The sequence below is a fragment of the Hyperolius riggenbachi genome, chromosome 12 (genome assembly GCF_040937935.1).
Source record: "Hyperolius riggenbachi isolate aHypRig1 chromosome 12, aHypRig1.pri, whole genome shotgun sequence".
Classification (NCBI taxonomy): Eukaryota; Metazoa; Chordata; class Amphibia; order Anura; family Hyperoliidae; genus Hyperolius; species Hyperolius riggenbachi.
Window position 1 is genome coordinate 38535442 of NC_090657.1, and position 22985 is coordinate 38558426.

At 46.5% G+C, this 22985-nt stretch overlaps 1 protein-coding gene across 1 annotated transcript in view; it reads left to right on the plus strand.

Annotated features, from left to right (window-relative positions):
* The first annotated feature begins 12179 nt into the window (after nt 1-12179).
* The window catches only part of LOC137540923 (peptide YY-like), a 33795-nt gene continuing 22989 nt past the window's right edge, over nt 12180-22985 (plus strand). Inside the window, exons 1-3 of the mRNA XM_068262103.1 lie at nt 12180-12191; nt 13846-14033; nt 17202-17282. Of these exons, the coding sequence (XP_068118204.1) occupies nt 12180-12191; nt 13846-14033; nt 17202-17282 (281 nt within the window). The remainder of the gene's footprint in view (nt 12192-13845; nt 14034-17201; nt 17283-22985) is intronic.

Below are 22985 nucleotides of genomic sequence, written 5' to 3' on the forward strand. Positions count from 1 at the left end.
CGGCGAACGGTTCCAGGCGAAATTCGGGTGGTTCGCCTTCGCCGGCGAAGGCGAACTTTCCCGGAAGTTCGATTCGCCCCATAATGCTCTATGAGGGTCAACTTTGACCTTCTGCATCACAGTCAGCAGGCGCATTGTAGCCAATCCGTCTATACTAAGCCCTGGAGCCCCACACCCCCTTATATAAGGCAGGCTCCGGCAGCCATTAGCCTCACTCGTGAGCCTGCTAGAGACAGAATAGGGACAGCTGCTGCAGACTTGTTCTCCTAGGGACAGATTAGTCAGGCTCTTGCCTTCTTAGCTTGCTTAGCTGAATCTTATTGCTATAATAGCGCCCCAGAAAAGCTCTTTTCAGAGCTCATCCTGCTCATGTAATCAATTTTTTTTTTCTGTGTTTGAAACGGACACTTGTGTTGTTTAGACAGAATTGCTAATTCATACTGTGTGTCCCACTGCCAGCAGCAGCAGCACATTCAGTGACTACTACCTGTGTGTGTGAGACACTTGTGTTGCTTAGACAGCATTGCTAATTCATAATGTGTGTGTCCCACTGTGGGACACACACATTATGAATTAGCAATGCTCCCACTGCCAGCAGCCCACCAGCATTCAGCAGCACATTCAGTGACACCTGTGTGTGTGACAGGGAGCTGCACATTGTACTACCTACCCAGTACTGCATTTACCTACTACTAGTACCGGTTGTGTTTAGTTAACCCACCTCATCACTGCATACACCTACGTTTGTGTTGGGTGAACCTACCTCGCTGCACATAACTACCTTTTGTGTTGAGTGAACTTTCGTCATTGCATATAACTACCTTTTTAAGTTGAGTGAACTCACCTCACTGCATATTTACCTTTTCTGTAGAGTGAACTCACCTCACTGCATATAACTACCTTTGTGTTGAGTGAACTCAGCTGACTGCATCTAACTACCTGTTGTGTTCAGTGAACTCACCTCACTGCATATATAACTACCTTTGTGTTGAGTGAACTCAGCTAACTGCATCTAACTACCTGTTGTGTTCAGTGAACTCACCTCACTGCATATATAACTACCTTTGGAGGTGAGTGAACTCACCTCATTGCATATATAGCTACCTTTGGGTTGAGTGAACTCACCTCACTGCATATACCTAGCTTCCCCCCGAGATGGACAAAATGGACAAACCAGGTAGAGGAAGAGGTAAAGGCAGACCCAGAGGAAGGCCACCTGGCACTGGCAGGTCTGTGCGAGGTGGTGTTGCTGTGATTTCGTGCGGACCTGGACCAAAGTACAGTGCTCAGAAGAAGGCACGTGGCATCACTTCCCAAAATTGTGAGGACGTGCTTGAGTATTTAACACAGAACACCATCTCCCGCAGCCACCAGCGCTACGACAAGCACCACATCCGCTGCATTTGACACTTCGCAGGAGTTATTTGGTGGTGGTGGTGAAATCACTGATTCACAGCCACTACTGCAACAACAAGAAGAAAGCGCAGGTACACCACCTCATACGTCTGAGTTAGGTGGCGATAGTATAGACGTAATGTGTAAGGAGGGGCATGATGAACCACCTGAAGTTGGTGCAGTTGTGGAGTTGTCTGAGGAAAGCGAAGCTGGGCAGGAGGATTATGATGACGATTATACGGATGTCACGTATGTTCCCAATAGAGGAGATGACCAGGGGGACAGTTCAGAGGGGGAGCCAGAGAGGAGTAGGAGGAGACGACTCCATGAAAGAAGCAGAGGGAGCTCGTCCTCAGAAACAGCTGGGGGCAGTGTCCGGCGCCATGTATCACCAGCTATGGCCAGCCAGCCAACATGCCCTTCAAGGTCAGCGGTTGATGCCACCATAGTGCCATCACCCCAGGGGGGCTCAGCGGTTTGGAAATATTTTACGGTGTGTGCCTCAGATAGGAGCAAAGCCATCTGTTCTCTCTGCCTCCAAAAATTGAGCCGTGGAAAGGCCAACACTCACGTAGGGACAAGTGCCTTATGAAGGCACCTGGAGAAAAGGCACAAACGGCTATGGGAAGAACACCTGAGGAAAAGCAGCACCCCTCAAAAGACAAGCCACCCTCCTTCTCCTCTTCCTCCTTCAGGTGCATCGTCTTCATCCGCTTTCTCCCTTGAACCTTCACAGCCACCCTCCTTCACACCGCCTCTGCCCTTGAGCGGTTCCTGCTCCTCTGCCCACAGCAGTAGCCAGGTGTCCGTGAAGGAAGTCTTTGAGCGGAAGAAGCCAATTTCGGCCAGTCACCCTCTTGCCCGGCGTCTGACAGCTGATGTGGCGGAACTATTAGCTCGCCAGCTATTACCATACAAGCTGGAGGAGTCAGAGGCTTTCCGTAAATTTGTGGCCATTGGGACACCGCAGTGGAAGATACCAGGCTGCACTTATTTGTCACGAAAGGCCATACCCAAACTGTACCGTGCAGTTCAGAGGCAAGTGGTAACTAAAGTTGAAGAGAAATCGAGAGCCCAATATGGTGTAGTATGTCAAAATTGATTGGATAAATGAAACAGTGAGATGGTAATACTCACAAACACCGGTTACCACCTAGGTAACCACTCATTAGGCAGGTGAGGAGATTAGACCTGTCCTCACTCAGGATTAAGAAGTCGCTCTCTGTAGATAGGAAGAAAGGGGGTAGATCACCCCTCCACCTGGGGTGGACTCAAATATATTGGTAGGTGAACAGAGGTGCCAGAAGGATAAAAGTACATAAAATTTTTTAAAAATTGCTGGGAGGAAGTGTTGGACTCGCCTCCGTTAAAGCAGACACCAAGGACTGTAAATGTATAGATGTACACATTTATTGAAAATACCCCAAAGATGCAACGCGTTTCGCGGGCACAGCCCACTTCTTCAGGCAATAAGCAGAGGTGCTCTGCTTGCTATAACTGAATTGCTGTTGTTTATCCCCTGCTTATTGCCTGAAGAAGTGGGCTGTGCCCGCGAAACGCGTTGCATCTTTGGGGTATTTTCAATAAATGTGTATATCTATACATTTACAGTCCTTGGTGTCTGCTTTAACGGAGGCGAGTCCACCACTTCCTCCCAGCAATTTTTAAAACATTTTATGTACTTTTATCCTTCTGGCGCCTCTGTTCACCTACCAATATAACAGAGGCAAGTGGTGTCATCTATTGCGAAGAGCGTTGGGTCAAGGGTCCACCTGACCACGGATGCCTGGTCTGCCAGGCACAGGCAGGGCCGCTACATTACGTACACAGCCCATTGGGTCAACCTGGTGACCGATAGCAGCAAGCAGGGAGTACGTGGCTGTTCAGCGGACCGACGTGTCACACCTCCACGGCTTGCAGGCAGGCCTCCTGCCACCTCCTATACTTCTCCTCCAGCTACATCCTCTTCGCTGTCAACCTCCTCCACCTCAGCTGAGTGTCAGTTGAACTCTAGCGGTGCTGCCATCTCCTCTTACTCTCCAGCTACACAGCCCCATCTCCCCAGAGCCTACGCTGCATGCCAGGTACGACGGTGTCACGCAATTTTAGACATGTCTTGCCTCAAAGTGGAGAGTCACACTGGAGCAGCTCTCCTGGCTGCTCTTAACAAACAGGTGGAGCAATGGCTGACCCCGCACCAGAGATCGGCAACGTGGTGTGTGACAATGGCAGCAATCTCCTTTCCGCTTTGAATTTGGGAAAGCTGACACATGTACCCTGCATGGCACATGTGCTGAATCTGGTCGTGCAAAGATTTGTCCCAAAGTACCCAGAGGACGTCCTGAAGCAGACCAGGAAGTTGTGTGGGCATTTCAGGCGGTCTTATACGGCCATGGCACGCTTTGCGGAAAATTCAGCGGAAAAACAACTTGCCGGTGAGACGCTTGATATGCGATAGCCCGACTCGTTGGAATTCCACCCTGCTCATGTTCTCTCGCCTGCTAGACCAGGAGAAAGCCGTCACCCAGTACCTGTACAATTACAGTAGAAGGACACAATCTGGGAAGATGGGGATGTTGTGGCCCAACAGCTGGACACTGATGCGAAATGCATGCAGGACCATACGGCCGTTTGAGGAGGTGACCAACCTGGTTAGTCGCGCTGAAGGCACCATCAGCAACTTGATCCCCTATGCTTACTTCTTGGAGCGTGCCGTGCGTAGAGTGGTGGTTGAAGCTGTGGAGGAGCAGGAACAGGAACAGCTATGGCAGGAGGAGTTGTGGGACCAATTTTCAGCCGAACCACAGGTTTCCTCAACACCTGCGGCACCACAGAGGGGGGAGGAGGAGGAAAAAGAGGAGTCGTGTGGCGAAGGAGAGGAGTCAGACTTGGATGATTATAAGGAAGGTGTTTCTGTGGAGGAGGAAGAGGCGGCAGCGGCAGAAGAACAACCGCAGCAGCCGTCACAGGGGGCTTCTGCTGCTCCACGTTCCTGTGGTATTGTTCGTGGCTAGGGGGGGGGGGGGGGAAGAAGAGGAGTTGCGTGACGTCACTGTGGAAGAGCAAGAGGAGATGGAGTGTACGTCTGGATCAGACTTTGTGCAGATGGCCTCTTTCATGTTGTCCAGCATGTTGAGGGACCCCCGTATCAAAAAACTCAAGGGGAATGACCTGTACTGGGTGGCCACGCTATTAGACCCTCGGTACAGGCACAAAGTGGCAGACCTGTTACCAACTCAACACAAGGCGGAAAGGATGCAGCACTTGTAGAACAAGCTGTAAATGATGCTTTACAACGCATTTAAGGGTGATGTGACAGTACAACGCAATAAAGGTACCACTGGCAGTATTCCTCTTCCTCCACACCAGTCCACGCAGGCAAGGACAGGACGCTCCAGCGATCTCGGGGTCATGTCGGACATGCGGACATTCTTTAGTCCAACGCCTCGCAGTAGCCCTTCGGGATCCACCCTCCACCAACGCCTGGACCGGCAGGTAGCCGACTACCTGGCCTTAAGTGTGGATGTACACACTGCGACTGTGAGCAGCGACGATGAACCCTTGAACTACTGGTTGCGCATGCTTGACCTGTGGCCAGAGATGTCCCAATTTGCCATACAACTTCTCTCTTGCCCTGCCGCAAGCGTCCTGTCAGAAAGGACCTTCAGTGCAGCTGGAGGCATTGTCACTGAGAAGAGAAGTCGCGTAAGTCATGACAGTGTTCAGTACCTGACCTTTATCAAAATGAACGAGGCATGGATCCCCTGAGGGCTATTGCACGACCGAAGACTAAGTCAGTCCCCACACACAGCATCTCTGCCTGCAGGCCACTTGACTGCCTTCTCCGCCACCACCAACAGGGTCCAGGACTCTAGGCGGATTCCAGAATTTTTAAGGCCGCTGCTAGCAGCGGCCGCTATACTAATTTTTCTGGGGCGTGCACATGCCTGCCTAATTTTTCTAGCTGAACTGCAGGCGGCTGCAACAAAAAAACAAAAGTCATGTACATGTGCCCATCCCCCTTCGTGATCATTACCTTGCCGCGGTGAAGGGGCTTGCGTATCACAATGAAGCAATGACCGCCGGCTATATGAGTGTCTCGGGTGGGGGTGGCACACCAAAGATAATAAGGTCGTTGTTTCATTGTGGTCAGACCAAATTTGATCAGCTGGACAGTTACTGTTCTGTCATTCAGCTACATCAGCCGGGCGACCATATGGGCTGAAAAGCCACCATCACCTGCACTCTCGTCATGGTGCGCACCAGTCCAGCACGCCCGTCACTACACAAAAGGCTGTTTGCAATCACTGCATACCTTTTACTGCATCTGTGACTGCACATTATACCTGGCAGTCAGTGCATAACTTGCACTTGAATGGATACAGTTTTAAACAATTTAAAAATACAACCATCTACATTTTCAAACAATTTAAAAATACAACCATCTACATTTTCAAACAATTTAAAAATACAACCATCTACATTTTCAAACAATTTAAAAATACAACCATCTATAGTTTCAAACTATTGAAAAAAAAGGTAAAAAACTTGCCCTCCGTAAAACATTCTTGGCAAATGCTTTCGACTTGGTTTGTCTTCCGCTGGGTCAAGGGTCCATCTGATCACAGATGCCTGGTCTGCAAAGCACGGTCAGGGCAGCTACAGCATGGGTCTCAGCAGGCTCCCACTTCGGGCCGGAATACAACCTTCATTCCCCGCCCATTACACGTGGTGACAATGTCAGACTTGCCCGCCTCCATATGATTCTCGTGAAAGGAATGTGGTGTCATCTTTGCCCACCATAACTGGTTCTCGGTAAAGGATTTAAAGTACATTCATTTCAAATACAGCAAGCCCTCGATAGTCCTCCTGTATTGTTATTTTTGGTCACTACCTCGGGGAGGGCGTGCATGCCTGACTGCTGCCCTCCTTGGATGTGTAGTGGTAGCCGTTGCTCAGGCTCCACCGGATTCCATCCCTCATTCCCCGGCCATTACCTGGGGTCACAATGCCAGACTTGCCTGCCTCCATAGGATTCTCATTGTAGCGGTACTGAACAAGTACACAACAAGTAGAAAATGTAATTTAAAAACAAAACGTAAGCTTTTTAACAATGCCATGGAAAGTTGAGAAGGCAGTCACACATAACCTGACATCACTGAGTGAGGAAGAGCAATCTCGCCATGTTGCGCAGTAGTCCAGCATGGCCGTCACTACACAAACAGCTGGTAACTTGCGGTGCGTTACACAGTTAGTTTGGTGCGTCAGTGTGAAGCAGAACTGTAATTACACTACCTGATTGATGTATACACATGCAAGATGTTTTAAAGCACGTTAGGCCTGCAATTTAGCGTTCAATGTGATTTCTGCCCTTAAAGAGGAACTGTAACGACAAAACGTCCCCTGGGGGGTACTCACCTCGGGTGGGGGAAGCCTCCGGATCCTAATGAGGCTTCCCACGCCGTCCTCCATCCGTCAGGGGTCTCGCTGCAGCCCTCCGTGCAGCGGTGACATAATATTTACCTCCCTGGCTCCTGCGCAGGCGCTCTGACGGCTGTCGGCTCCGAAGTAGGCGGAAATACCCGATCGCCGTCGGGTCTGCTCTACTGCGCAGGCGCAAGTTTCCGGCGCCTGCGCAGTAGAGCGGACCCGATGGAGATCGGGTATTTCCGTCTATTTCCGTGCCGAAAGCAGCCACAGCGCCCCCGCTGGAGCCAGCAAAGGTAAATATTGAAGCTACAGTCGGCTCTGTCGCCGGCTGTTCGGAGGGCTGCAGAGAGACCCCCGTGGGACAGAGGACGGCGTGGGAAGCCTCATTAGGATCCCGAGGCTTCCCCCACCCGAGGTGAGTACCCCCCAGGGGAGGTTTTTGTTGTTACAGAGTCTCTTTAAAACGCTGTTTTACTTCACATCCAGATTTTTCCCCGGGACTTTTGGCGTGTATCCCACTCCGCCATGCCCCCTCCAGGTGTTAGACCCCTTGAAACATCTTTTCCATCACTTTTGGGGCCAGCATAATTTTTTCTATTTTTCAAAGTTCGCCTCCCCATTGAAGTCTATTGCGGTTCGCCAACTTTTCCGCAAACCGAACCTTCTGCGGAAGTTCGCGAACCCGGTTCGCGAACCTAAAATCGGAGGTTCAGCCCATCACTACTGAAGATTAATGTGTTTTCTGGCCGTCTCTGGCCAAATGTAGCAAAAGTTAGTTAATTTGATAAAATGAAGTGGTGGCAATTCCACTCTCCTCCACCTGCCTCTCTCTCTCTCTCTCTCTCCTATGGGCGCTGCGGGGGGGGGGGGGGGGGGGGGGGAACGACACTCGTGTCCCCCCAGAGTCGTTCGTGGCTGCAGGGAAGCAGAGCGGGGAGGCTGCAGGAGCGGCAGGATTGCCTGCTGTGACGAACGACTCTGGGGGACACATGTCTCTCCCCCTCCATCCCCACCCGCTGCTAGTATTGGGGAGGAGAGGAGGCAGGGGGGAGGAGAGAGAACGGAAGCCGCCGGCTTCATTACATTAACTTTTGCTACATTTGGCCAGAGACGGCCAGAAAAAACCTTAATCTTCAGAGGGAAATATTCCAATTCTAACATTGGCCGCAGCGCAGCGGCCAGTTCTCACATTGACCGGCCTGAATCGAAGTGGCCGGCCAGACCGCGAAGTGGCCACACTTCGGGTTCTGGCGTAACATATACAATGAACAGAGGCGCCAAAAGTATTAAATTAGATTAAATGAGCTTAAAAACCAACTCAAGCAGACACGACAACGACTGCGATTCAGACAGTCAAACATTTATTAGAAACTCCCCCCCAAATTTTTGCAACATGTTTTGCAGGCTCAATCCTGCGTCATCAGGCAATATAGGGAGGAGTATCAAGCGATCTGCACAAGGATTCAAGTTAAGCGCCTCTGTCTGCTTGAGGGAGGCAAGACCACCACTTCATCCTTAATTTTTCCTGTTTGAGTTGGTTTTTAAGCTCATTTAATCTAATTTTATACTTTGGGCACCTCTGTTCATTGTATACAATTTGAAGTCCACCCTTGGTGGAGGGTTGCTACCCTTTTTTCCTGTCTACAGAGAGCGACTTCTTAATCCTGAGTGGGGTCAGGATAATCTCCCCACCTGCCTTTACAGTGGTTGCCTGCTGGTGACCCTGACTTGTGAGTATTTAGCTATACGAATTTATTGCCACCTTATCCAGTGCGTTTTACACTATTGGAGCTCTTGGTGTTCCCTGTTTTTAACTCCTTAAAATAATGTTTTTACTTAAAAAACCTCTTAAGCATGTTTGCCCTAACTAAAACCTTGCATCCCCATGGCTGAAAACTAAATTAATCACCCCCAACACCCCTGGCAAAATCCACGACTTTCTTGGTAGTGGATTTTGCTGCCCAGGGAGGCAGAGCTTTCAGCTGCAGCTCTGCCTCCATGCGCGTCAATCCGCGCACATCTCCGCCTCACCCCCGCCCCTCTAAGTGAAGGAAGACAGAGGGGCGGGGAGAAGCGGAGATCCACCACCGATGGACGCGTGTAGAGGCAGAGCTGCAGCCAAAAGCTCTGCCTCTCACGGAAGGAGCCCCGCAATCCGCTCCAGCGAGTTTGGGGTGATTCATTTAGTTTTCAGCTGCGGGGATGCAGCGTTTTAGTTAGGGTAAACATGCTTAAGAGGTTTTTAAAGTAAAAACATTTAACAAGGCTTCAGAGTCTCTTTAAGCTTATTACTCTTATTCTTACCATTTATTTATCGGATAACTTAAAGGAGTATCATCCTGATTCAAAACTTCTTGCCTTCGATAGACTGCATTCACCTGCTAGTAATCTGTGCTTGCTAGCAATACCAGTATAACCAAACTTAAAGTGGACCTGAATGCTTGCACGAGACACAAGGAACACATAACAGAAAAGCACCCTGTATTTATTTAAAGCGTTTAGCCAGTGTAATTCCCCCTCATTTGTGTCCAATCACTAGTTGTAATTTGATCTCCCCCATGTCACATGACTGCCTAAGGCTAGAAACCCACTAGGAGAGCTTTCCTGAGCGCTTTGTGATTTGAAAAGCTCTAGCTAATGTAATGCTATGGGTGTGATCCCACTTGAGCGATGTGATTTTATAAAAATCCCCATAGCATTGCATTACCAAGAGCTTTTTCAAATCACTCACGCTTACAAAGCGCTCCCAGTGGGTTTCTGGCCTAAGGCAGATAAGCAGATAAGCCCATGTGAAAGCACAGGCTGTAAACAATATGTCTGCTTCCATGAATCAGGAAGTAGAAACTGTGCAGATTTATTTTAGGATTTGTATCAGAAATGTGGTTTTCTTTAAAGGTTATTATGCTGCTGTGTATCTTATGGAGCAGAGAGGAGTTCTGAGTTCAGGTCCACTTTAACAAACAATGACCAGGAAAACTAATGGTCACTTAAAATGAAAGGGAGTCTTTTAGGAGCAATAAACCTAAAACCATCTACCATCGATAAAAGCAACAGCATCATTAAATAATGAACTCCTATCTGAAAGTGTAAAATGATAAAACAATTGAGTTTCAAATGCACATTATGCACCCTACCTGAAGGTTAATAGTCTGTTTTGTGCCCATGCACACCTCTGACCCCCACCCCATGGGATGGTACCCCTCCCTGTAATACACAAAAGGTACCAGAATAGGCAAGTCACCGATCACTCAGGGATAAGGGAGTGCATGCTCATAGCAGATGGAACCCCCAAGTTTAAGGAGGGGCTGGCTTAATCTTCAGCAAACACAAGACATATAAACTCTCAGAGGGAGCAGAAGAGAAAATAGATCATTCTGAACAACCCACAAGGAGAGCGAGAGGGATACAGAAAAACCTGCAACATCCTTACCTTCCTGCACACCCCCTTCCTTCCAGCACACAGTAAGTAGCTGACACCATCTCCTATAGTTCTACATCACCAACAGTATTTGCAGCACTTTATTAACTAGTTCAGCCTTCAGTCATTTTTCACCTTATGCATCCGAGCAATTTTCATCCTCCCATTCATTTGCCAATAACTATCACTACATATCACAATGGATTTGAGCTATATGTTGTTTTTTCTGCCACCAATTAGGCTTTCTTTGGGTGGTACATTTTGCTAGGAATTCTTTTTTTCTAAATGCATTTTAACGGGAATATTAAGAAAAAAAATGGAAAAATATTATTATTTCTCAGTTTTCGGCCAGTATAGCATTAAAATAATACATGCTACCATAATTAAAACCCACATATTTTATTTGCCCATTTGTCCCGGTTATTACACCATTTAAATTAGGTCTCTATCACAATTAAATAGTTACATAGTTCTTTTGTTTGAAAAAAGACATACGTCCATCGAGTTCAACCAGTATAAAGTACAACACCAGCCTGCTCCCTCACATATCCCTGTTGATCCAGGGGAAGGCGAAAAAACCCTTACAAGGCATGGTCCAATTAGCCCCTAAAGGGAAAAATTTCTTCCCGACTCCAGATGGCAATCAGATAAAATCCCTGGATCAACATCATTAGGCATTACCTAGTAATTGTAGCCATGGATGTCTTTCAACGCAAGGAAAGCATCTAAGCCCCCTTTAAATGCAGGTATAGAGTTTGCCATAACGACTTCCTGTGGCAATGCATTCCACATCTTAATCACTCTTACTGTAAAGAACCCTTTCCTAAATAAATGGTTAAAACGTTTTTCCTCCATGCGCAGATCATGTCCTCTAGTCCTTTGAGAAGGCCTAGGGACAAAAAGCTCATCCGCCAAGGTATTATATTGCCCTCTGATGTATTTATACATGTTAATTAGATCCCCTCTAAGGCGTCTTTTCTCTAGACTAAATAAACCCAGTTTATCTAACCTTTCTCGATAAGTGAGACCTTCCATCCCACGCATCAATTTTGTTGCTCGTCTCTGCACCTGCTCTAAAACTGCAATATCTTTTTTGTAATGTGGTGCCCAGAACTGAATTCCATATTCCAGATGTGGCCTTACTAGAGAGTTAAACAGGGGCAATATTATGCTAGCATCTCGAGTTTTTATTTCCCTTTTAATGCATCCCAAAATTTTGTTAGCTTTAGCTGCAGCTGCTTGGCATGGAGTACGATTATTTAACTTGTTGTCAATGAGTACTCCTAAGTCCTTCTCCAAGTTTGATGTCCCCAACTGTATCCCATTTATTTTGTATGGTGCTAGACAATGTATGGCGTCAATATTTTATTTGGAAATAAAGGTGCATTTTTCAGTTTTATGTCCATCGCTATTTACAAGCTTAGTTATAATTAAAAAAAATAATAGTAATATACCCAATTGACATGCTTACTAAAGTTCCGACCCTTAGGTAACTTTTTACGTTTTGTTTTTTTTAATTACAATTTTTAATAAAAAAAAATATACATTTGGGTATTTTTTGGAGTGTGCGTGGTAAAAAGTTAATTTTAAATGTAATGGGTTGGGGGTTTATTTAAAAAAAAATTATGTAGATGTGGTTTTACTATTTAGCCACAAAATGGCCTCAGTCAATTTTTTTTCTTCCTGTAAGCGAGTGCTCTTCCTTACAGGAAGTGAAGTGAGGATGTGAAACTTTTTCTTTAGAAAGATTGCGGCTTCTAATAGAAGCCATCGGTCTTTTTAATGGGGACTTAGATCAATGAATGGTAACTGTGTTCCCATTCACTGATCTCCGGGCTAATGGGCGGCGGCACGGGAGTGCACGCTCAATTGGCCGTGGGAGCGCGCAGCAGCTTTTTGGACATAGCAGTTATGTCCAATAGGCTAAAGTAGTTAAATGAACACCAAGGTAAAAATAAACTGAGGAGATAAACAATTGCATCTATCCTCCATTCTTTAGACATCCCACAGTTTTATTTTATATTTAAATCTACTTTTTCAGTTTGTACTGTGTATTTGCCTCAGTGACATTCATTGAGGTATGCCAGAGCTAAAATCTATGACCTATTGAGCCTCTTTCCTGCCTATTGAATCGCTTTCCTGCTCTCAGAAGCCATTTTGTGCCAGGAAAGTAGTTTATGGCTGTAATTACTTATCAGTGAGGGTTACGCTATAGGCAAACAAATAAGGGTGCGAGGAGAAAAGGGTGCGGGGTACAGTATAGCCAAAATGTCAAAATATCATTTATATCAATGTTTTTTATCATTACTTTATCTCCATTAGAATAAATATGTTAAAAGAACGGTATTAAAAAGGGCGCAGGGTAAAGTTTAACCACTTAAGGAACAGGGGATTTTTGGATGATCTGTGCTGCGTGGGCTCTCCAGCCTGCAGAACCGATCGAGTAAAAGGCAGGGTGAATTCACTTCCCCCCCTTTTTTCCCCACTAGGGGGCTGTCCTGCTGGGGGGTGGGGTCTGATCGCCGCCGCTCTGTGTGGCCGAGCGGGGGGGTGCTCCTCAAAGACCCCCTCCGCAGCGATTTTCCTCCCTTCCTCTCCTTCCCTCCCTCTCGTTCGGGCTATAGGAGCCACAGGACGGCATCCATCCTGCGCTGCCTCTAATAGGCTTTAACCTATCAGATGGCCTGGGATCGCCAATCTCCTTTACGGCGTCATATGTGAAAAAATTGGCAGATTTGAAGTTACAGTTTTACGCTATGTTATACTATATGTTTTTTGAGGAACAAGTGGAGCCAGGTTCGTGATGCTATAGGGAGGAAAACAGAAGTGCAGCCCATCTGAAATACACGTTTAGCTGATCTGTGACAAATCAGCCTTTGGTAGAAATAAACACTCTCACCAGCGTTCAGAGACTGGAGACCATTGCAAACCGTGGAACTTTGTGGAAAATTACTTTATGAACGACCACGGGGAGTGAGCGCTGTACAGACATTCTAGTTTCAGTCAAAAGGTTTAGGGGAACTGCCATCCCCAATTGTATAGTGATCCACCTAATAGACTTGACATTTAAATACCGAGATCTCGGGTTTACAATATCTGAGGAGCGCCCATACCACTTTCCCACATATATGGGAGTTGTGTTTAGCCCCCAAAAGTTTAAGCCCATTAACCGGCCTTTGGTCTCAAAAGTCTGAGGACCCCTGCTCTAAAGAAAAAACCCTGATGTGCTCAACAGTATGCCATTATCACTGTGCTGTCTGTATCTCTTTCCTACCCATTTGCATGAATATTGAACCCATATACTGAGATTGGAAAAGAATGCTGCCAACTCAGACTGGAAAGACTATTCATGTCAATGGATAAGTGGTTATCAAGGAGTTCCTTAGTTCAAGATTGAAAAGGAATTTGTGATTTACTATTGTAATCCTATAGCTTTCGGAGGACATTTTCAAGCTGTGTATTTAGGTCACCTCAAACTAGACAAACTGTCAAATATGGTAAAACCACACAAAGTTCATGTTCCACCTACTCCTATACATTAGTAAGACTATGGCTTCCCAACACATCTACAGAAGACTCAGTGCTCTCCCTTATCCTTTCAGATGGGGGTCTCCCTGAAGCTCTTGCCATGCATAGTAGCCATCACAATCTGTGTTCTAGCAAGTCTAGGAACATTTGTAGAGGGATTTCCACCAAAACCAGAAGTCCCTGGAAAAGACGCAACACCAGAGGAGAAAAATAAATACCTAATTGCCCTGCGACATTACATCAACCTGGTGACACGACAGAGGTGAGATCTTATGGCTCCATCGGAGGTGCTATTAGGAACTATTCTGTTGTAGACGAATGAAGTAGTTCTTAAATTTCATGACAACTTTTATGTTCATACATAATTAGTAAGGGTTTGTCTACCAGGTCGGATTATATGTTGCAATTAAAGTAAATGAAGAATGCGAAAGGTAGGTCAGGTAGGACTTCGAGCTCTTCAGTGGGCTTCACTCTAGTGGCCTGATTTACTAAGGTTCTCCAGGAGCATACGGTTATCAACAGCACCTGTTAGTTTAAGGGCCAGCTGTTGCCAATAGTTTGAATATTGGTAATATAATATCACTGATTTACTATTATAGGCTTTTGTTATACCTCCATTCCTCACGCCTAAACCCCCTCAAAGCCGTTGGTCATTTGGCTCACCCTGCTCCTGCTTAAATTCCCAGCAGCGTTAATTACTATTCCCCCTCTGAGCCACAAAAACATTATTTCAGGGTTCTAAGATTGCCGTTACCACAAATCACCCATGCATGGAGTGAGTACTATAGCATCAGTGAAATAGCAGCGCCCAGCGCCGATGCAACCTGATTCACCACTTAGACCTAACACTAACTACCCCAACCTACATCTAACACTAACCTATGTAGCCAAGCACTGCAGCCAATCCAGTGTTTAGCTACAAAATAGTCAAACTCTGGGCACAGATTATGGCGTGTAATTGCCCATAACCAGTTTGGCTGTAAAAAAGCCCTGTGACATCAGTCGGAGTTTGGCTATACGATAACTGAATAGAGATGTGATGTGTATTTCACTCAATCATGTCTGCCTCCAGGTATTAGAGCCCTTGAACCATGTTTTGTATCTTTTTTGTAGCCGTCAGAATTTTTTCTATTTTTCAAAGTTCGCCTCCCCATTGAAGTCTATTGCGGTTCGCAAACTTTTTTGCGAACCGAACCTTTCGCGGAGATTCGTGAACAGGGTTCGCGGACCGAAAGAAAAAAAGATACAAAACATGGTTCAATGGCTCTAATACCTGGAGGCAGACATGATTGAGTGAAATACACATCAAAAGTCTCAGGCAAAATTCTAGATTTCACATAAACCCCTATTTTAGGTTCAATTTTAGGCCTCCCTCCTCCCTCCTCCCTCCACCCTCCAACCTATTCCCTCCTCCTTCCTACCGGAGGGAGGAGGGTCTAATCTGCCAGGGAATTCAGGTATTTGGCTTACTGAGCAGACAGAGCTGAGATTTGGACTCTGGTCTTCTGTGTCAGAGGCAGAGCCCTTAACCATTGTTATTTTTTTAGCTTGAAGATGGGCTGAACTTTTCGTCCTCAAAACTTAAGGCCTTCAACTGAACAACTTTATACTTGGTTTTCTGTATGGAGTACCGGTATTTATAAACACATTTATACAAGGTTCTCAAATCACACTTTAGTCTCTTATTTTCCAGAGTAGATACATTTAATTCAGCTAACCTTTTCTCAAAGTAGAGGTCTTCCATACTCATTATCTTATTAGATCTTCCTCTGGATCCCTTCCAGTTCGGGATATTTTTTCTTTTTTTAGAATGGATACCCAAAGCTGAACTGCAGAGCCAAGGGATGTTTGTACCTCTGCTTTGCAGCAGGACAAAAATGACCTCTCCTCTCTCGGTTTCTCGCAGCGATGTGTCTTTTTACAAGTTATGCTTCTGTTAGCTTCAAAAGCTTTAGATTGGCATTGCCGGCTTGCTTTGAGTTTATAATTAAAACTGAAGTGAGAAGAATATGGAGGCAGCCATACTTCTTTCCTTTTAAAACTATACCAGTTGCCTGGCAGTTTCTGAATCACACCAGAAACAAGCAAGCAGCTAATCTGCTGCTAAAAAAATAATGTCCGAAACACCTGTTCTGCTGCATGCTTGTTCAGGGTCTATGGCTAAAAGCAGTGCTGCTCGGATACACCTTTTCAAAATCCACATCCGATTCGGATACCCAGATATCCAATCCAGGTCGGATATCCGATTTCAAAAATTTCCGATCCGAAACTGATACCTGACCTCAGTATCTGGCCGGATTCGGATATCTGGATAGAAGAACTGGAAGTGCCCTTTAAATTGCTTTAAAAAAGTTTTTTAGGGTATATGAGGCATGTATCATCATTTTTTTTAAAGGGGAACACTAATTGATGATGTGGGGACTTATAATGCCCCCCCCCCTCCCCAAAAAAATAAAAACATTTGTGCGGCGGAGGCATAGGTGCCTCCAATACTAGCCAGTACAGTTCCCCCAGTAGGTTAGATAGGTAGGTGCCCCGCAGAGGTGGGGGGAGCAGACCTAGTAGTTACAACTCAACTTCCACCGCCGATCCCCCGCAGCATCTATCTCCTTCCTCTCCCAGCGTCTCTCGCATTGGTAACAGCGCCCCTGTGATGACATGCGGTCACGTCATCACAGAGAGGTGCTGTTACCAACGCGATGGACGCCTGGGAGAGAGGAAGGAGATAGAGGCTGCTGGGGATCAGTGGCCGAAGTTGAGTTGTAACTATTATGCCCGCTCCCCCTGCCGCTGCGCCACTTCCCTTCCCTGCCTCACAATCATGCTGGGGTGGACCCCCTACTTACCACGGACTCTTGGTCCATGCTCAAGTGCCCTAATGGTCAGTCTGCCCCTGGGCAGCTGTATATACTCTGGATTCTCGGCAGAGGTGGTCGTTACAGGCCTTTAGTGATTTCTCTCTGCTCCCCATGGTGTTGTTTGAGACCCTTCATCTCCAAGTGCTCCTGTTCACTCAGCTGCCAGCATAAAAAGAAAAAGAAAAAAAGAAAAATAAATAAAATAATCAGTTTTGGGGCTGAAATACTGCACATCCTTACATGTTCTAAGCGCTCACATGCACCATTGTCCTTGGGTTTCCCATGGCTTCATATGCGCCCTCACCCTGGGATCCCATGATTTCACATGCGCCCTTACCCCGGGATCCCCATGATTTCACATGCATCCTCACCCTGGGATCCCATGATTTCACATGCGCCCTTACCCCGTGATCCCCCATGGCACCAGAGTGCCCTCGTTATAAAGCTATATCTCCAATAGAATGCACTCAAAGCAGTAGAGAGTCAAACTGGATTAGCACTTGCAGCTATAATTAAAAACAAATCTCTGCTTGCATTTTATAATCTCTCCTCATTCTCATGCTATTTGACAGGCATGGGAAAAGAGACAGCCCAGATGACTACCTGCTTTCTGACCTGCATGGGGACAATGGAAACTACAACACCAGATCTCAGTAAGTGCAGGTGTGTTGTGCAATGTACAGTAACAAATCGCAATTTATGGCACCCTTAAGGGCATTGAAAAAAAATGGTCTCAAATTGGTCATTTTACTTAACAGAGATGTAAAAACACAGCCCATTCCTGACTATCCCAATTATTGCAACTTTTTACAGTGACTGGGCTTTGGATTTTTAAAGTTCCTCAACCAATATATTGAGCTGAAATAACCCGTAACGACTCAGAAGAATATAAAAAAATAATTCAGGATACTCACTTATATACTTTAAAGTGTACCCAAGGTGAACCTGGAGTACAAAAACACATACTTTCCTAAGAAGAGGGGAGCTTCTAGATCCTATAGGAGGTTTTCCATGCCTTCCTCCAGTCCCCTAATGCAGAGCGCGGACCACCTGGAAAAATTCCAACAAGGATTTGTTGGACTAAAGATCGAGGCTGCACTCCTCTTCAAACTAACTTTTTTTTTGCGGCCCACTGAGTGTTGCTGCAGCGCATATTTCCTTGCCAGGAAGTCACCAATCTCCCCAACCCAAAGTCATAGCTCTGCCTTACACCCCCCCCCCCGTGCACTCTCTGTAGTCCTGTATTTGCCAAAGGGCTACAACAATATTGAAAGTAAGTAAAATGCACTGGAGCAATGGCCAGTGGGCCTAAAGCAATTAAAACGAGAGAGAGCTTTGGCTGGTGGCCACTCCTATATAGTGACCACTATGGGAGAACAGAGGGAGGAGGCAGAGGGGGAGAGCGACAATTTCTTGGAGACCAGGTGATGTGGTTCGCTGGCTTCATCATAACAACTGTTATGGCCCATACTCACAGGCTACAATTGTCGCCGCAACACGTGGCGCGCGCGTGTTGCGGCGATAGGTCGCCCGTGAGTATGCGCCGTTGCACGGGCGCGCACCCCGAACTGTCGCCCGTCGCTGATGTCGCCAGGCGATTGAACTGCTCAATCGCCTGGCAACAGTCACCGCCGCAACCCCGCCGCAACTGTCGCTAGTCCGCGTGAGTACGCGGACTAGCGACAGCAGCCTCCATTGAAGTATACGGAGCTTCCGGCGGGGGGAGGCGGAACGTCGGCGACAGCTTCCGTCGCGCCGATGGTCCCTCTTCCGCGTGCGTACGCGGAGGGACCTGGCGAGGAGCTGTCGCCGGCCTGTCGCCCACACGCTCACGTGTGCTGGCGTCAGGCCCTAAAAGTTGCCCGTGAGTATGGGCCATTACTGTGCAGTAGGAAAAGGCAGTACAAACTACCAATGAAAGCAGACAGCGTTGGTGGAAGCGAGTGACAGTGTACTCCTTGCAGTGTGCTAAGAGACAGGAAATGGGGGAATCTAATACGACTAAAAGAATCTTGGCATTACTCGAAAACTGTCAAATCAGGTCTGGATTCTATTTTATTTACACATAAGGTTCTTATTTTGGGGGAGCTACAAAAGGCACCAAACTACACGGCTGAGTAGGGACAGTATTTCCCTACACATCAAAAAAAGTGGTTTTCTAATTGGCAACCCATCTTTGTGAGTACTGTATTACACTCATATAGGTTTGTCTTCCACAGCTGAGCTATCAATTTACTACACCATATTGGGCTCCTGTTGTCTCCTGTCTTTTTCATCAGTGTCCATGCACTACTGTTATCTGCTTTATATTACCATCATGGTCATTCGCACATAGGGGCAAAGTGGGTAAGATGCCCCAGCCTAGCCATCAATCTTCCCCCTGGTGACGTCTGACGCTGGTTGCTAGGATTCAGCGCAGATGTCCCCCTGGGGGGGGGGGGATGAAGATGACTGATGGTGAGTGGGGTCCCTGTCTGTCACTAAACATGGGGCAGGGGCACCTGTCACTAACTACAGCGGGGGGAACCTGTAACTACCTAAACTAGGGGGGAGCCTGTAACTACTGTATCTATCCTGGGGGTTCACATGTCACCACCTAAACTGCGGGGGTCCTTGTCACTACCTAAAACTGGGGGCACCTGTCATCACGTAAACTAGGGGGTGCCTGTCATTAAACATGGGTGGTCCCTGTCACTACCTAAACTGAGGGGCACTTGTGTCAGAGGCGCTTACAATCTAATTCCTACCATAGTCCTAGTCTAATGCCCCACCATTGCTCAGTTCATGTAAATTTGGTTCCACCGGTGACCACACCCACATCCTGGTCCATGGTCACGCCCATTTTTGACTTATACCCCCATTTTTGGGCACTGCTAAGCACGCCGCACAACTCCCCCCCCCCCATTTTTCAATGCTGCACGTGCCACATGGCTTGCCCCAACCAGTTTAGCCCCTCCCCCGGAAAATTTCCGGCGGATGCCCGTGATTACCATTCTCCCAATTGTCCCCCTTTTGGAGGGACAGTCCCTCTTTGGGAACCAAATCCCTCTCTTCCTCTTCTTTGTCCCGGTTCCAGGTTTGATGTACAGATCTGTGTTAATATATGTATTTTGATGGAAAAAAAATTACAAATATATTCCCATCAGTTAAATATATTTCCTATTTTCAAAAAAATTTAAATTGTTGAAATTAAGGAAAACAGATTATGATCTTTAAAATTGAAAATTGAATTCTAAGCGATATATGACAAGGAGTGTGGTGGGACATTTCTTAAAAAGTGTCCATCTTTCTTATGTCAATACTGTATGTGCACCCATTTAAAACAAAAATTGACAATAAGTGTGTATTGGAGTGCAATCATTAAGAATGGATACTGCCCGAAACAAATGTACTCTACATTTTTATTACATGATATATTCACATTTGTGTCTGCCATTGCTCTGTGTGGTAAAAGCACATGGGGAGATATACATAATATAATGGATATAATTTAAGATTAAAATGTTTAGCTTTAGCTGGGCTTCAAAAGTTTTCTTGAATAAGGGCAGTTTTCTTCTGGACTTATAAGGTATTATAAAATATTCTTACTTAGGCCCTCTACTGTTTCCTAACCTTGGAGAACCTTAGTAAATTAGGCCCTAAGAACTAATAATGGGCATTATAACAACACTGAACAGGGAAGACCTGAAAGAAGTGGGGAAAGAAATGTATGCATCTCACTGGCTTCTGGGTAAAAACTGTGTATTATGGTAAAATTATCTAGAAAAGAGATGAAGGCACATAAGCACGGTGCATGGAACCTGACTATCTATACAGGGCACATCTGACTATCTTTATTGGGAGAAGGGGGGCATATCTGGCTAGTTAGAAGGGGGAAAGGGGAGAGATCTGACTATAGAGGTGGCATGTCTGGCTAGTTTTATGGAAGGGGAGAGGGGCATATCTGGCTACTTCTCTATGTTAATATCTATATTACCTTGTGTGGTTTTATTTAAAGGGACACTATGGCAAAAAATTGTAAAATGTCAAATATGTGCAAACCTAAACAAAAAAGAAATACTTTTTTTCCAGAGTAAATTGAGCCATAAACTACTTTTCTCCTATGTTGCTGTCACTTAGGCTGCATTTCCACTTGTGCGGTGCGGAATCACCGGGAAATCACCGCAGACGAAATCGCATGCGGGTTCGATTTTGCATGCGTTTTTTCACGCGATTTCGCATAGGGTAGTAGGTGGGCGATTTAACCATGTCACTGCCTTTGTAAATTAACATTACCTCCTATGCGAAATCGCATGCGAAATTATGGGGAAAAACGCATGCCAAAACTGCATGCGATTTCCCTATTAGATACATTGTATGCGATTCGCTTAGCGGTGTGCGGGGAGCGAATTCTGACGGCTCTGCCGTGCAGATTTTCCCCGCACACAAAAACGCTCCGCACAACGCACAAGTGGAAACAGGCCCATCCACTTGTATTGGCTGTGCGAATCCGCATGCGGATTCGCTATAGTGGAAATGAGCCCTTACAGTAGGCAGTAGAAATCTGACAGAAGCGACAGGTTTTGGACTAGTCTATCTCTGTCTTCATAGGGGATTCTCAGCAAGGCTTTTATTATAGAGATATTCCCTAAAAAGGATTTAAAGGGAACCTTAACTGAGAGGGATATGGATGTTTCCTTTTAAACAATACCGGTCACCTGGCAGTCCTGCTGATCTAGTAGTCTGTAGTGGCTGAATCACACACCTGATGCAAGCATGCAGCTAATCCAGTCTGACTTCAGTCAGAGCACCTGATCTGCATGCTTTTTCAGGGGCTGTGGCTAAAACCAGTGCTGCTCTGATACCCCTTTTCAAAGTCCAGATTGGATCTGGATACCCAGATATCCAATCCGGGTTGGATATCAGAGTTCAAAATTTTCTGATCCGAATCTGAATCTGACCCCAGTATCCGAGGTATCCGGGCGGATTCAGATATCTGAATAGAAAAACCGGAAGTGGCCTTTAAATTGCTTTAAAAACATTTTTTTTAGGGTAAATGAGGCATGTAGCATCATTATTTTTTAAAGGGAAACACTAATTGATGATGTGGGGACTTAAAATCCCCCCCCCCCAAAAAAAAAAAAAAAAAAAAAAAAAATGTCTGTCAATTAACATCAGGACTAGGTTCCACACGGCGGTCATGCAGCCCACATTGGGCTTGATTCACAAAGCGGTGCTAAACAGTTAGCACGTGAAGTGCCGTTCAAGGACTTTTGCGCGCACAATTTGCCGTGATTTGCACAAATCGCGGCAAATTGCGCGCACAAATGTCCACGATCGCGTGAATCGCGGCACTTTGCGCGCAAAAGTCAGTGAACGTCACTTCACGTGCTAACTGTTTAGCACACCCGTGCTAAACAGTTAGCACCGCTTTGTGAATCAAGCCCATTGTGTCCAAAGTCCAACCGCACAACTGGGGCATGGCAGTTTTCAGCCCAGACACCTCCAAAAAAATTACGCAGCATTTGTGTTTTGGGTTAAATATAGGTGGTATCAGCACAGCAGCAGTGGCATGTGGAACCCTGGCTGTGGGAGCAGCAAAGGCAGCAGGAGCAGGGCAATGCAGCAGCAGCAACAGGTGCAACGTCTGCCAGGAGCATGCCGGACGTGGCACTTGGCAGTGGCACTTGGCAGTGGCACCTGCCACGTGCAAAGTGCCACGGGCCAAGTGACAGTCAAACAGCAGAGGAGAAGACACTAAGGGCTCGTTTCCACTAGTGCGGTGCGGAATCGCCTGCATTCCACTGCGGACGAAATCGCATGCGGGTGCGATTCCGCATGCGTTTTTGCCGCGATTTCGCATGCGATTCCGCATAGGTAAGGTATATGCGAATGTAACCATGTCACTGCCTGTGTAAATTAACATTGATACCTATGCGAAATCGCATGCGATTTCGCAGCAAAAAAACGCATGGTCACCCCGCATGCGATTTCCCTATTAGATACATTAGCGGCGATTCGCGCACATTCCTTCTGCACGCGAAATCTGACGGCTCTGCCGTGAAGATTTCTGCCGCCCCAAAAAACGCTGCCGCAACCGCACAAGTGGAAACGGCCCTATCCACTTACATTGCCTATGCGAATTCGCGTGCAGTGCCCGCATGCGGATTCGCTATAGTGGAAACGAGCCCTAACTGTCACACTGGCACTGCTCAGCAGCACAGCAGGTCTGTAGTAAGCTAACAGTAGTACTACTACTCTAACAACTACTAGCACTGACTGCAGTACTACAGTACTAACTACACAATAACACTGTAATCCTATTCCCTAACCTAACCTATACTGTAGCTAAGGCTAATAGCTGGCCAGCAGGCAGC